The sequence below is a fragment of the Psammomys obesus genome, unplaced genomic scaffold (genome assembly GCF_907164565.1).
Source record: "Psammomys obesus unplaced genomic scaffold, mPsaObe1.curated_primary_1811, whole genome shotgun sequence".
NCBI classification, from domain to species: domain Eukaryota; kingdom Metazoa; phylum Chordata; class Mammalia; order Rodentia; family Muridae; genus Psammomys; species Psammomys obesus.
This window is the reverse complement of record NW_026596109.1, coordinates 6,069,036-6,081,464: the sequence shown is the minus strand read 5'-3', so window position 1 is coordinate 6,081,464 and position 12,429 is coordinate 6,069,036. Positions and strand designations below refer to the sequence as shown.

Sequence of the window (12,429 nt, the reverse complement as noted above, 5' to 3'; positions counted from 1 at the left end):
ATATATAGTAAGTCTCTGGTGGTTGTCTTTAGATTTCCTCTTCAAGGCTCATTCACTTTCTTTAGTCTGTTTCTGTTCTTTGCTAAGTTCTGTGTATTTTCAACTATTGTTTTCCATCACTTTTTCCAGTGACAGTTTCTTTCTCTTGTGAGGTGCTAACCACCTGAGCATCATAATCTCACAGGCCTCTGAGGATCTTTATTATTTTTATTCGCAGTATATCCTCCTTGGTTTCAAAATTTTATTTTTATTTGGAATTGTGCATATGTGTGGCAGTGCGGGCTATGAGATGAATACAGTGCTGGGGGAGGACAGAAGATGTCAGAACCCCCTCAACATGGAGCCACAGGCAGTTATGAGCTGCCAGCTGTGGGAGCTAGAATTAAATTTGGTCTTCTATTAAGAGCAGAGTACACACTTCACCACCGAGCCATCTCTCTGCTCATTTTTTTTTTAAGTTAGTTTGTCATTGTTTTGTTTTTGTGAGCCAGGGGTGGTGGTGCACACCTTTAATCCCAGCACCCAGGCAAAGGCAGTCAGATCTCTTGTGAGTTCAAGGCCAGGCTGGTCTATATAATGAGTTTGAAGACAGCCAGGGTTGCATAGAGAGACCCTGTCTCAACCAAACAAACAAACAAACAAAAAACCACCCAGGTTGTTTCTTATTTTTTTCCTTGAGTACACTGATACTCTTTTTTTTCCTTTCTATTTTTTTATTTAACTCATTAATTAAAAATTTAAATTTTGAGCATTTCAATTTTGTAAGTTCTTTTTTTTCATTTAAATGTTCTGTTCCTTTGATAATGTTTTTTTATTTGTTCTAAGGATGTTCATAAACACTAACAAAGTATTTTTATACTGACCTCTATAAATTCATTATTAGATAATTCTACTGTCTTATCTTGGTGTTTGTATCTACTGATTATTGCCTTTTTTATTTGAGATTTCCTTTGCTCTTGGTACCAGGAGTGGCTTTCAGTTGAAATCTAGATGTGAAGCTTTTATTTTGCTAGGCTTTGATAGAGCATATATTGGGGAGTGGGAGTCATTATCTTATGACTGTCAACCAGAGGTAGCTGGCCTTGAACTCACAGAGCTCTGCCTGCCTCTGCCTCCCAAGTGCTGGGATTAAAGGCATATGCCACCGCCACCACCTGGCAACGGTCACTCTTGAAAAGATAGAGAAGCCAGGAAAACAAATTTATCAAGAGCCTCTAAAAAAACAGTATTGTCTCATAAACTTGTTTTTAGTTCAATGACAAAAATAACATTCTTTAATAAACAAAACTTCAGGATAATCAAATTGCATTGTTTAAGTCATGTAGTTTTTTTTTTTAAGGTAGCCACAAAACTAATGCAGAATAAATACAGAACTCTTTCTCACACTCAATAGTCAAGTCAGACCTTTGTGTGAAGATTGATAATCCTTTTATTTCGATGTGAATAGTAAAGTACAAAGAATTATGGCTGTAATTTGAATGTGCCTTCCAAAACTCACCTATTGGAAACTGAATCCAGAAATTTATATGTTCATGGTATCTACAAGTGTGCTTTGGGGAAGTAGTGAGTCAGATGGCATCGTGAGAATGGGGCCCCCATTTCAGATTACTGCTTTTATAAGAAAATGCATCTGAGCTTCCATGCTTCCCATTTCCAGCCATGTGATGCCTTCCATTGTGTAGTGGACAAACCATAAGGCACTCAGCAGCTGCAGTTTCTTGTCTTTGATAGTTCCAGCCTTTGGAACTGTAAGAGATACATTTCTTGTCTTAATAATTTACCTAATAGTAGTGGATTTTTTTTTTTTTTGCTCTGTGTACACAAATGTTTAAGGAGGACATGAATGTGTGTAGTCAGAGATGACCTCTGATATCATTCCTTCTCAGCAGAGATGACCTCTGATATCATTCCTTCTCAGACACTGTCCATCTTGTTTTTTGAGGCCCAGTCTCTCACCAGGCCCTGGGGCTTACCCACTAGGTTAGTCTGGCTGTCCACTGAGTCCCAGGAATCTGTCTGTCTCTGTCTCTCCAGCGCTGAGATTACAGCTACGACACCCAGCTTTTTACAGAGGTTCTGGGGACTGAACTCAGGTCTGAATGTTTGCAAGGCAAGGATTTTACCAACTGAGCCATCTCCCCGGTCCCCTAAATTGTATCTTCTGATAAATTAACAGAATATGTTATCTCAAGATTATTACTGCTTATCCTCAGAAATGTATTTCTTGATGGATGAGAGTTCCATGAGTTATATGTTTGCATTGTGTTTTGTTGTGCATGGAATTTTCAATAAATGCTATTGAAGGTGGTAGAAATTGGAGACAGAAATTATGAAATATAATTTAAAACTTTTACGTTTACAGATAGTGAAAGTAGTTCCCTAATGGATATAGAAAATGTGATTCTGGCTAAAGTTCATGATGATGAAGAAGACCAGTCAGAGATGATATTAAAATTGGACAGGCTTCAACAAGGCTTATTTTACATGGAAAGAGTTTTAATGGAAAACATATTTCAGCCAAAGCTTGCTGCCTATCGTCAACTCCGTGTTTTAAAAGGTATTTTTAAAGATTAATCATGTATAGACAAATTCTAGTAATTGAAAAAAGTTGGATTGCACTATTGAATATTTCTAAATGTCATTTTCACACTAGTTATCACTTATTAAAGCATGTGTCTATGTATTTTTAACCACTTATTAACTACCTATAAAGCACATGAGTAGCACTAGAGTCTAGACTAGGGAATCCACAAGGTTTGTCCCTCATAAAAGAACATCTGTGTCCTTATTTTCTTCTTGTTCCCACACTAAGTTAGGCACTTGCTTTTTATAGTGTTTCTTGTTGTATGGCCTCCCTTTGCACTGTCATTGACTCTTCAGATAATGGCTCTTTAGCCCAGTCCCTAATATTAATGACACTCACTCCTCCCATTCTCACTGCTACAAACCCCCTGTAATGTGGTCACAGAATATTTTATTCTTGCTAGTTACAAATTTTTTATTTTTTATTTTTTATTTTTATTTTTTTTAAATCTTTTATTTATTTTTTATTAATTACACTTTATTCATTTTGTATCCCCCCATAAGCCCCTCCCTCCTCCCCTGCCGATCCCACCCTCCCTCCCCTTTCTGCATGCATGCCACTCCCCAAGTCCACTGATAGGGGAGGTCCTCCTCTCCTTCTTTCTGATCTTAGTCTATCAGTTCTCATCAAAAGTGGCTGCATTGTCCTCTACTGTGGCCTGCTAAGGCTGCTCCCCCCTCAGGGGGAAGTGATCAACGAGCAGGCCAATCAGATTATGTCAGAGGCAGTCCCTCTTCCCATTACTATGTAACCCACTTGGACACTGAACTGCCATGGGCTACACCTGTGCAGAATGGAATTTTATGTAAGAAGTGGGAAATAGTAAGAGCTGGAGGGAACGGGAACTCCACAAGCTAGTTACAAATTTATTTTCAGTTTTCTGACTTTCAAAGGCTTGAACCCAGGACACTGTACATGTTCTGCCTCTGAGCTATTTTTTTTTTCTGAGTATTTTTGTTGTTGTTTTGTTTTGTTGGAGATTAATTCAGCCTTTCAGCACATGAATAGAGTGAAGCCTCTATAGGCTACATAGTGAGTTGTTTGATTCCAAGTTTTCTTTCCACTATCTTATCCTATCTTGCAGATTTATCCTAAAGTCCTTATGGACATTGAATGCTCTAAATGTTCAGAGCTTCCCATTGCTTTGGGTAAACTACATGTCTCAGAGTGTGTTATTTCATATATCTTCAGTCTGGCCAGAGACTGTCATTGTATTGTTTTGAGGTGCTTTGCAATTAGAAACCACTGAAATCTGTTTGGCAGTCCACTCCTGTTCTGGTGTTATCTTTTCCTGTTGTAGTCCCGATTTTTTTATGAACTCTCCTTGATCTTCAAATCAAAGTTAATCTTCTATGTGGTTACCTAAAAAAAGTTTTTTTTAGATTACAAAACGAGATATGTGACAAATAGTTATAAACCCCTCGCCTAGGATATTTTAAAACTGTGTTCCTCCTTCATTTTAGGCTGCTATTTTAAAATTTGTATCATGTATACTGGTCCAGGCAGTATCTAAAGAGTTACATAGTTGCAGTCTAAAGTATTATGAATATTGACAGTTACAAACCTAAACTGTTATTTGTTTACTAATTAAAATAACAAAACAAAAACTTCAATGAGGCAAGATTTGCAGAAAGTGGCATGTCTATATTTAAACTGTGTTTTTAACATATTTGGAAAATTAAGAAAGTTACATAACTAATAACCCTGATCGACATAGAAAATATGCTCTTGAACCATAAAGATTAACTTGTGCTAGTTGCGTTGCATGGGAACATTATCCAACCCTTAGGCAGAAGTTGACCTTATCTGTAACTACAAGTTAACTTCCCCAGTTATTGTATATTACATAGGTATATTCACATAATAAATATTATTTTTTGAGCCAGTGAGATGACTCAGGCAAAGGCACTTGCCATCAATCCCAATAACCTGAGTTTGAGTCCTAAGGACACACGTGGTAGAAAAATATATGCAATAATAAAAAATTAAAATAAACTTGTGCCTAGAGTCTTTCATGTAACATTCCTGATGTTGAGGTTGAGCTAGATTGATGTGTGAATAGATAGTTAATTTCTTTCTCAGTAAAGTGCACTAGTGCATGGAAATACCGTAATTTCTCTACTCACCTGCTGAAGGGTCTGCATTGTGTTCAGTTTGAGGTTTCTGATTAAGTCTTTTGGCAGACTGATTTCAGTTTCTTTTGTGAAAATGGCTAGTAGTTGGTTATTGGGTAGGTGTGTGTTCAGCTTCATTTTAGGAACTGTAAAATATTTTTGCAAAGAGTTTACTGTCTCACATTCCTGTAAGCAGTACATAATTACCCTGGTTACTCCAAATGTTAATACCTGATACTGGCAATGCTGTTTTTTTTTAAATGTTGTATATTATACACAACGGGTTTATTGTAGTTTGTAAATGTATATAATATATTTTATCATATTTTTACCTCCATTATCATCTCTTATCCTACACCTATTGATCACTTTCCTCCTCCCAAGTAGCAGTTGCCTGTTACAAGGAGGGAGGAATCATGAGCTCCCACTTTGTCATGAGTTTCTATAGGCCATTAGTAGTTCCTAAGGGTAGAGGCATTACCTTCATTGACATAGCCACTGGTAAGTTGGCCATGCTCCCATAAACAATGCCTTGCCCATGCAAATAACTTTAATTAAACTCATTGGCCCACACACCCAGAGTCGCAGGGGGGAGATGGCAATCTTCTTAATATTGTTTAATATTGTTCATTGTGGTTTCTGTATACTTTTCATTGAGTGCTTGACTAGGTCTTTTGCATATACTAAAATTTACTTCTCCTAAGATATTTGCACACGGTGTACGTGTGTATGTGTACATGACGTGACATGCTGAGGGGGTGCAAGGCACGCTCGCAAAAGCCGGGGGGCAGCATATGGGGTCAGATCTCTCCTACAGTGGTCTAGGGAGTCACACTTAGTTTTCTGGCTTGGTGGCAAGTGTCTTTACGCTCTGAGACATTTCCCTGAACCTGATGGTGTTATGTGTTAAGTACTTGGTAGATACAAAGGAATAATTTTAAGGAGGAATAATGTGTTTGAATTGAGTGAAAGGAAGAGAGTGTGCGATCATAACTACTGAGTATCAGTGACGTCAAAGGGATAAAGGAGACACACGGGAACGGGACTGCTAAGGAGAGAGGTCAAGGCATTTTAATACCCATGAAACCCAGAGCATTCAATATATCAGTGAAGGAGCAGAACAAAGTTTTCAGAACAAAGAAGTGAGATTTTACAACTGAATATTAAGCCACAGCAGTTAAGATAGTGGATGAGAAGATAATAGATGGATTAGTAATCTAGACATCTCAGATACAGACCTATCTAAAGAGTCAACTGATCTTTGGCAACAACAACAAAAAGACAGTGTTTTCAGCAATCAAAGCTAGAACATACAAAAGTACATCTAGTCACAGACCTCAGGATCCATAAAAAAATAACTGAAAAAGATTATAGACGCCAATATAAAACGCAAAATCCCTCAAATATAACAGCTGAAACAATACCCCTGTGTGTTAAAGTAAAACTCACCAAATGCAATGTATCAAAACATAATTGATGAGCTAGACTTCCTTAGCAAAGATACTACAGAGAGAATAAAAAGAAAAATCACTAGAAAAAATATTCACAGAAGACATATCTGAGAAATAATTGCTAGCTAGATGTACAAAGATGTCTTAAGACTTGCCAACAAGAGAACAACTTGCTGGTCATCGAGGCGGTGAGCCATATACCTATAATATAATTTCAGCACTCTCCAGGTATAGGTGAGAGGATCAGAAGTTCAAGGCTAGGCTGGGCTCTGTGGGACCCAGTCAAAAACAACAGCAACAAACCACCAAAACCCCATACCCATGACTTTAAAGTGAGAAGATGTTTGATGCGGTGCACGTGTGTCCCAGCACTCTACAGGCTAGGGCAGGAGCATCAAGAATTCAAAAGTCTGAGGCTGGAGAGATGGCTCAGCAGGTAAGAGCCCTGGCTGCTTTTCCAAAGGGACCAGGTTTGATTTGATCCCCAGCACCCACATGGTAGCTCACAACTGTCTGTAACTCCAGTCCAGATCTGATGCCTTCTTCTGGCTTCCAGTGTCCCCAAGCACACATGTGGTGCCCAAACACACATGTGGCAAAACACCCATAAACATAAAAATAAAATATATAAAAACAAATTTAAACAACAAGCAAAAAACAAACAAACAAAAATGAGTTAAAAACCCGCCTGGCCTGTCATAGCAAAGTCATGTCTCAAAGTCAATAAAAGACATGAAGAGAGATCTCATCAAGGATGGTATCCACACATCAAATGATATGTGACATATCACCATGGAATCATGAAATGAAATCAACATGCCTGTTAGAATGTCCAGATCCCAAAGACATGGTAATGCCAGATGCTGGTAAAGATGGGTGACAAGAGCTCCGTTGTGACCAGTGGGAATGCATAGTGGTATATCCACTCTGGAAGACAGCTTGACAGTTACAAACCTACAGCCTACTGGTTACACCTGGTAGATACTCAGATGAGCAGAAAACATACATGGACACTCATCGAAAGCCCTATACACCATGTTTATGGGAACTTTAAAAAATTCCTCAGATTTAAGAGTAAACAAAAATTTCATTACTAGGCAAAAGGACAGACTGAGGTATAGACAATTGTTCACTGTTGAGCGATCAACCTATGGGTAGATATGGAGGAAGCCTTCAAGCTTTGCAAACAAGCCCAGTGTGAAAATGGCACAGGCTGTGATTCCAACTCTGGGAAGAGAGATGATTGCCATGGAGGGTACATGAAGGGATAAAAAGCCTGAGCATGAGCTTTCAGGACAATGAGACTATTGTGAACAATACTGTAATGGGGAATACATTGTCAGTCACTTTTCTCAAAACCCACAGACTATACCACACAGGAGTGAATGCTCTTATACATTGTGGATGATAGTGACAACGAACCAAAGGCAACAACACATTCCTCCTGGGATACAGATTAGCATTACTGTCAAGGACTTTAAATAAGCAGGCAGGTTGGCTGCCAGCGCATCCCTCATTCAGCTCATACACTTGGCTTATGTACAAAGAAAATGGCTCTTGGAGCAAGGCTGTGACTTATTATAAACCTGGCCAAGTAGTGATTTAAATGGCAGTGGCTGTTCTGGCTATAGCTTTATAACAGGATTAGTTATTTTTCTTGTTGCCATGGCAAAATACCTGACAAAGCAATGTAAGGAAGAAAGGGTTTAATTTTTGGCTCACAGTTTAAGAGGGTCCTGTCCATCATGGCAGGGAAGACATGGCAGAGTTCTTTGCAATGGAAGGTTTTGTTTCGTTAAAAACTCAGGTCATGTAAACACTTTTGTTTTTGTTTTTGTTTTAATCCCAAGTGTGGGATTTTAGTTTGGGCTTTAGGTTGTCCACAGCTGATAAATGTCTCATGCTGGGCATGGCCTTTGACAGCTGGTAACAGCCTGCCTCATGTGTCATGGAGAGGGGCATGGTCTAGGGCTCTGAGGATATTTATATGAGAGCCCAAGAAAGAGATAGTTCGGTGTCCGGCGGTGGCATGTGGCACATAGCAGTTTGGAGAGACAAGAGATAAACAGTGTGGTGGGTTGGAGAAAACATTTCAGTGCAGCAGCGTGGAGGAGACTGCTTGCTGTGTATGCTGTTGATGGAGACTGGCACAGAGCCATAAGAGAACTCATCGACCCTAAACAGATGGGAGAAATAAAGGGGTTTGCATCCCCTCTCCCAGTAACCTTCTCTCTCCTACCTAGGGTTGGGGCTTGGAAGGTAGAAGCTTTAAGGAACCCCAAATAAAGCAGATTTTAAATACAGTGTGTTACCGTTCATGGCAGCAGCAGCTGGTACTCCTTATGTAGGAAGCAGAGAGGTGAAGAACGCTCTTCTCATTTCGCTTTGTTTCTTTGGGCCAATGGGCCCATGGGATATTGCCAACCATGTTCAGGATGAACCTAAGTTAAACATCCCATGAAATGCCCGTGTAGACAAACCAACAGCTGTCCCCTACGTGATTTTAATATTTTAGACAAAGTGTTGATAAAGGTTAACCATTGTGATGATTATTCTTGTTTGTGAGGTTGAGCACATCTGGAGTGAATTAAAACCCAAGCAACTGGGTACATCTGTGACAGATTTTTCTTAATTAAATCATTTAAAAGTGGGAACACCTTCTGCCGGGAGCCTGTATAATGGACATGGAGGAAGAATGCTTTGTTCTTTGCTTGTTTGTTCTCGCTCTCACTGGCAAGTCCATCCCTTCACTGGTAATAGAGCCTACTGCTTTGGGATTCTGGCAAATACTGAAGACTAGCTGAGACATACAGCCTTGTGGACTAAACAGTTACTGGATTCTTAGGACTTTCTGTTGGTAGACAGCTATTGTTGGACTAGCTGGACCATAGCCTGTAAGCCACTCTAAAAAAAAGAAATTCCTCTAGAGAACCCTAATCAATACAAGAATCCTCATAACATGTGAATAAACACATGTAGCTTGTTTGTGAGAAACGAGAAAACCACACACATTTATTTTTAGTGGTTCTACAGCCCTACCATCACAACTGAGGGGCCTTCAAAAAGACATCAGGTTGGTCTGTTTCATGGATGTTGACTGGACCCGGGCAGCAATATGTGAACAACTGGAAAGGTGTTTTCATATCAGAGGGTAGGAATTAAATATGGAGTAAAAACCCCCAGAATTCTGCCTCAGTTAAATTTTAAGGAGTCCATGGGTATGAGATAAATTGAGATAGTTTCTCTTTCTCTCTGTCTCCATGTCTCTGTCTCTGTCTCTCTGTCTCTCTTTGTGTGTGTGTGTGTTATGTGTGGTCAGTGCATGCATGTGAGTATGTGGTTACCTATGCCCATATACATTCATAAAGAGGCCAGAACAACAGGAAATCGGGTGTCCTCTGTGTTTCTCTGTTACTGCCTTGAGACTGAATCAGAAGTTTCTCTGTTTTGGGCTAGGCTGGTTGGCCAGTGAGCTTTTAGGATGTGTGTGTTTCTGCCCTACCATACTGGGATGATGAGCATGTGATGTGCAGGTGTGTGTGTGTGTGTGTGTGTGTGTGTGTGTGTGTGTGTGTGTGTTCTGGAGATTCAAATTTAGGTCATTATGCTTACAGAACAAGAACCCTTACCTGCTAAGCCATCTCCCCAAACTTGAGCTATATATGTTCTAGGGTAAAGTTGTTGGCCCCATCCCAATAAAAAACAGACACAAAGACTGTTTTGTAATTTTAAAGTAACAGCATTTTAATGTGTTACTCTGGCCCATGCCCTGAGTGATCAGCAAGTCCTTTGTCAGATTTTGGTAGGCTTGGGTTAGCACTCAGGTACCCTGTCACTCGCTGCGTAATCCAGTAGCTCTCATGGTATGTAATGGGAGTGTCAGTGACAGACAGCTGCTGTTTGGGGTCTTTGGCAGGCACTGTCCTGTAGGTTCAGAGAGGGCAATGATAACTCTGTTTGATTTAACTCTAGAACAGCAACCTGGGGGGTCTGAAGATGTTTCGAAGGAGGAAAAGTCGGTGACAACAGAGAGTGAGATTAAGAAGGAGGAAGAAGAAGAAGGAGAAGGAGAAAAAGAACTACAGATAAATACAGAACAGTCAACAATACCAGCCAATTTGGAACGGCTCTGGTCGTTCTCCTGTGACTTAACTAAAGGCCTCAATGTGAGCAGCCTTTCCTGGAACAAAGCAAATCCAGTAAGTCACCAAGCGCTGTAGCAAACCCATTCTAGCATCTAAATTACAACTCTTTTGTAAATGTCCACTTATTATTTTGTGCATATATGTATGGTGTGTGTGTGTGTGTGTGTGTGTGTGTGTGTGTGTGTGTGTCCGTCCAGAAGACACCTATCAGGTGTCAGTCCTCCACTTTAAACTCACTGAAGCAGGGGTTCTCATTTCTGCTGCTCTGTGTTCTCCAGGCTAGCTGGCCAGTGAATTTCCACATGATTCTCCTCTGTCCACCTCTGGAATTAAAAATATGAACCATCACATCTGGCTTTTTGTGAGTCCCAGACGTTGAACTCAGGTCATCAGGCATGGGCAGCAAATGCTTTTACTCACTGAGCCATTTTGCTAGTCCTTACTGGCAAATTCTAAAAGGAAGGGGGTTTTTTTTGTTTGTTTGCTTCTTTGTTTTTATTCAGACTTGGGCCAAAGGTTTTGCCTGGCTATATAACACCTAGCTTTAAAGGGTCGCTGAACCTTTAAACCTTTATATTTGAAAAAGTAGATAATGCAAATAGTTACTTTTCTCCTTACACGTAAAATTTTACACTCTTGATTTTAAGAGTGTGCTTGGCATGTGGTAGCCACTAAGTTTGTGTTGGAGATGTATTCTAGAAAGCAGTGTATGGTTGGTTTATTTTAACCAAAACTCACATATGTGAATTCTTCTTCAGGCAATCATATTTGGGAGGGCATGCTTGACACAGTGATCATGCCAATGTGTAAAACATTTGTGAGCTTCCTTAGTAATGATGTTATATTAATATTATTAAATGCATAGGCATCAGTTCATATGCATCTGGAACTGTTCAAAATTTTTTAAATATTTCATGTCTATTCTTTTAAATTATGAGTATGTTTTTGTGTGTGAATGTACGCGCATGAGTGCAATGTCCTAGGCAGCCAAAGGGAACTGAAGTTAGAGGTGTTTGTGAGCACAATGTGGGTCCTAGGAACAGAACTCAGGTCCTCCGGAAGAACAGTACATGCTCATAAAGTGCAAATCCATCTCTCTAGCCTTGTGCTAACACAACTGTATTAGTCAGATCCTCCACTGTGTCGATAGGAAATTAGAGGCACAAGAGAGTAAGTAATTTCTCCAACCTCACCCAAACAGGAGATGAAGCAGCCAGAACTGAGAAGCAGACATCTGACAGGAAAATTCCCAAAGTCATCTTGAAGCAGATAAGCTAGGGCAGTGGTTCTCAACCTGTGGGTTGTGACTGCTCCCCCCACCACCACCACCATCAGAAAACACAGCTATTTATGTTACAATTCATAACAGTAGCAAAATTACAGTCATGAGGTAGTAACAAAATAACTTCATGGTTGGGGGTCACCACAATGTGATGGACTGGATTAGAGGTGACAGCATCAGGAAGGTTGAGAACCGCTGCTCCGGTCACTGGTTTGTTTATTTTTAAAGGGGGGTATTTATAGAGTAACGAAGCTGATGTTCTCTTGGGCTTTACAAAATGCTTCAGAAGTTATTTCACAAGGAGCAATTCCAAATAGCATTTCAGGAGTGAGTGTGTTCCTGCAACAAACTTGGTGTAGTTTGAACTCAGAGCCTTGCAGATACTAAGATGCACTCTACCTCCGAGCTGCAGCCCCAGCCCTAGCCCCCTGTCTTTCCAGCACTTTTAATAGTAGTTCATTAACAGGTACCTTTATGCATTTGCTACAATTTCCTGCCATTCTTTGAAGTGTCTTCTTTTGGTTTTTAGGACCTTCTGGCTGTTGGCTATGGGAACTTTGGATTTAGAGAGCAAAAAAAAGGAATGGCTTGCTGCTGGTCAATAAAGAACCCCATGGTAACCCAAAGACAAACAAGAATCTTTTTATTAAGTTAAATGTTGACAGGGTTTTTGTTCACTGTATACTTGTGTGTAATAATTCAGTAAAGTCCAGACCGTTTTTATCAGTCAAGACCTTTCACTTTCTTTTCTTTCTTATGTGTGTTCATAAGTGCAAGTACACACGTATGCAGGTGTGCATGCACTTTGTGTGTGTGTGTGTGTGTGTGTGTGTGTGTGTGTGTGTGTGTGTGT

The 12,429-nt window shown here is 39.9% G+C and overlaps 1 protein-coding gene across 3 annotated transcripts in view; it reads left to right on the top strand.

Annotated features, from left to right (window-relative positions):
* Dnai4 (dynein axonemal intermediate chain 4) overlaps window positions 1-12,429 on the top strand; it is a 56,078-nt gene that overhangs the window by 23,711 nt on the left and 19,938 nt on the right. For 2 of the 3 annotated variants that reach the window (XM_055628717.1, XM_055628718.1), the window contains exons 8-10: window positions 2,367-2,557; window positions 10,122-10,348; window positions 12,106-12,192. In XM_055628717.1, the coding sequence (XP_055484692.1) occupies window positions 2,367-2,557; window positions 10,122-10,348; window positions 12,106-12,192 (505 nt within the window). Of the gene's footprint in view, window positions 1-2,362; window positions 2,558-10,121; window positions 10,349-12,105; window positions 12,193-12,429 lie in introns of all 3 variants that reach the window. The other variant, XM_055628716.1, reaches the window with a different exon arrangement.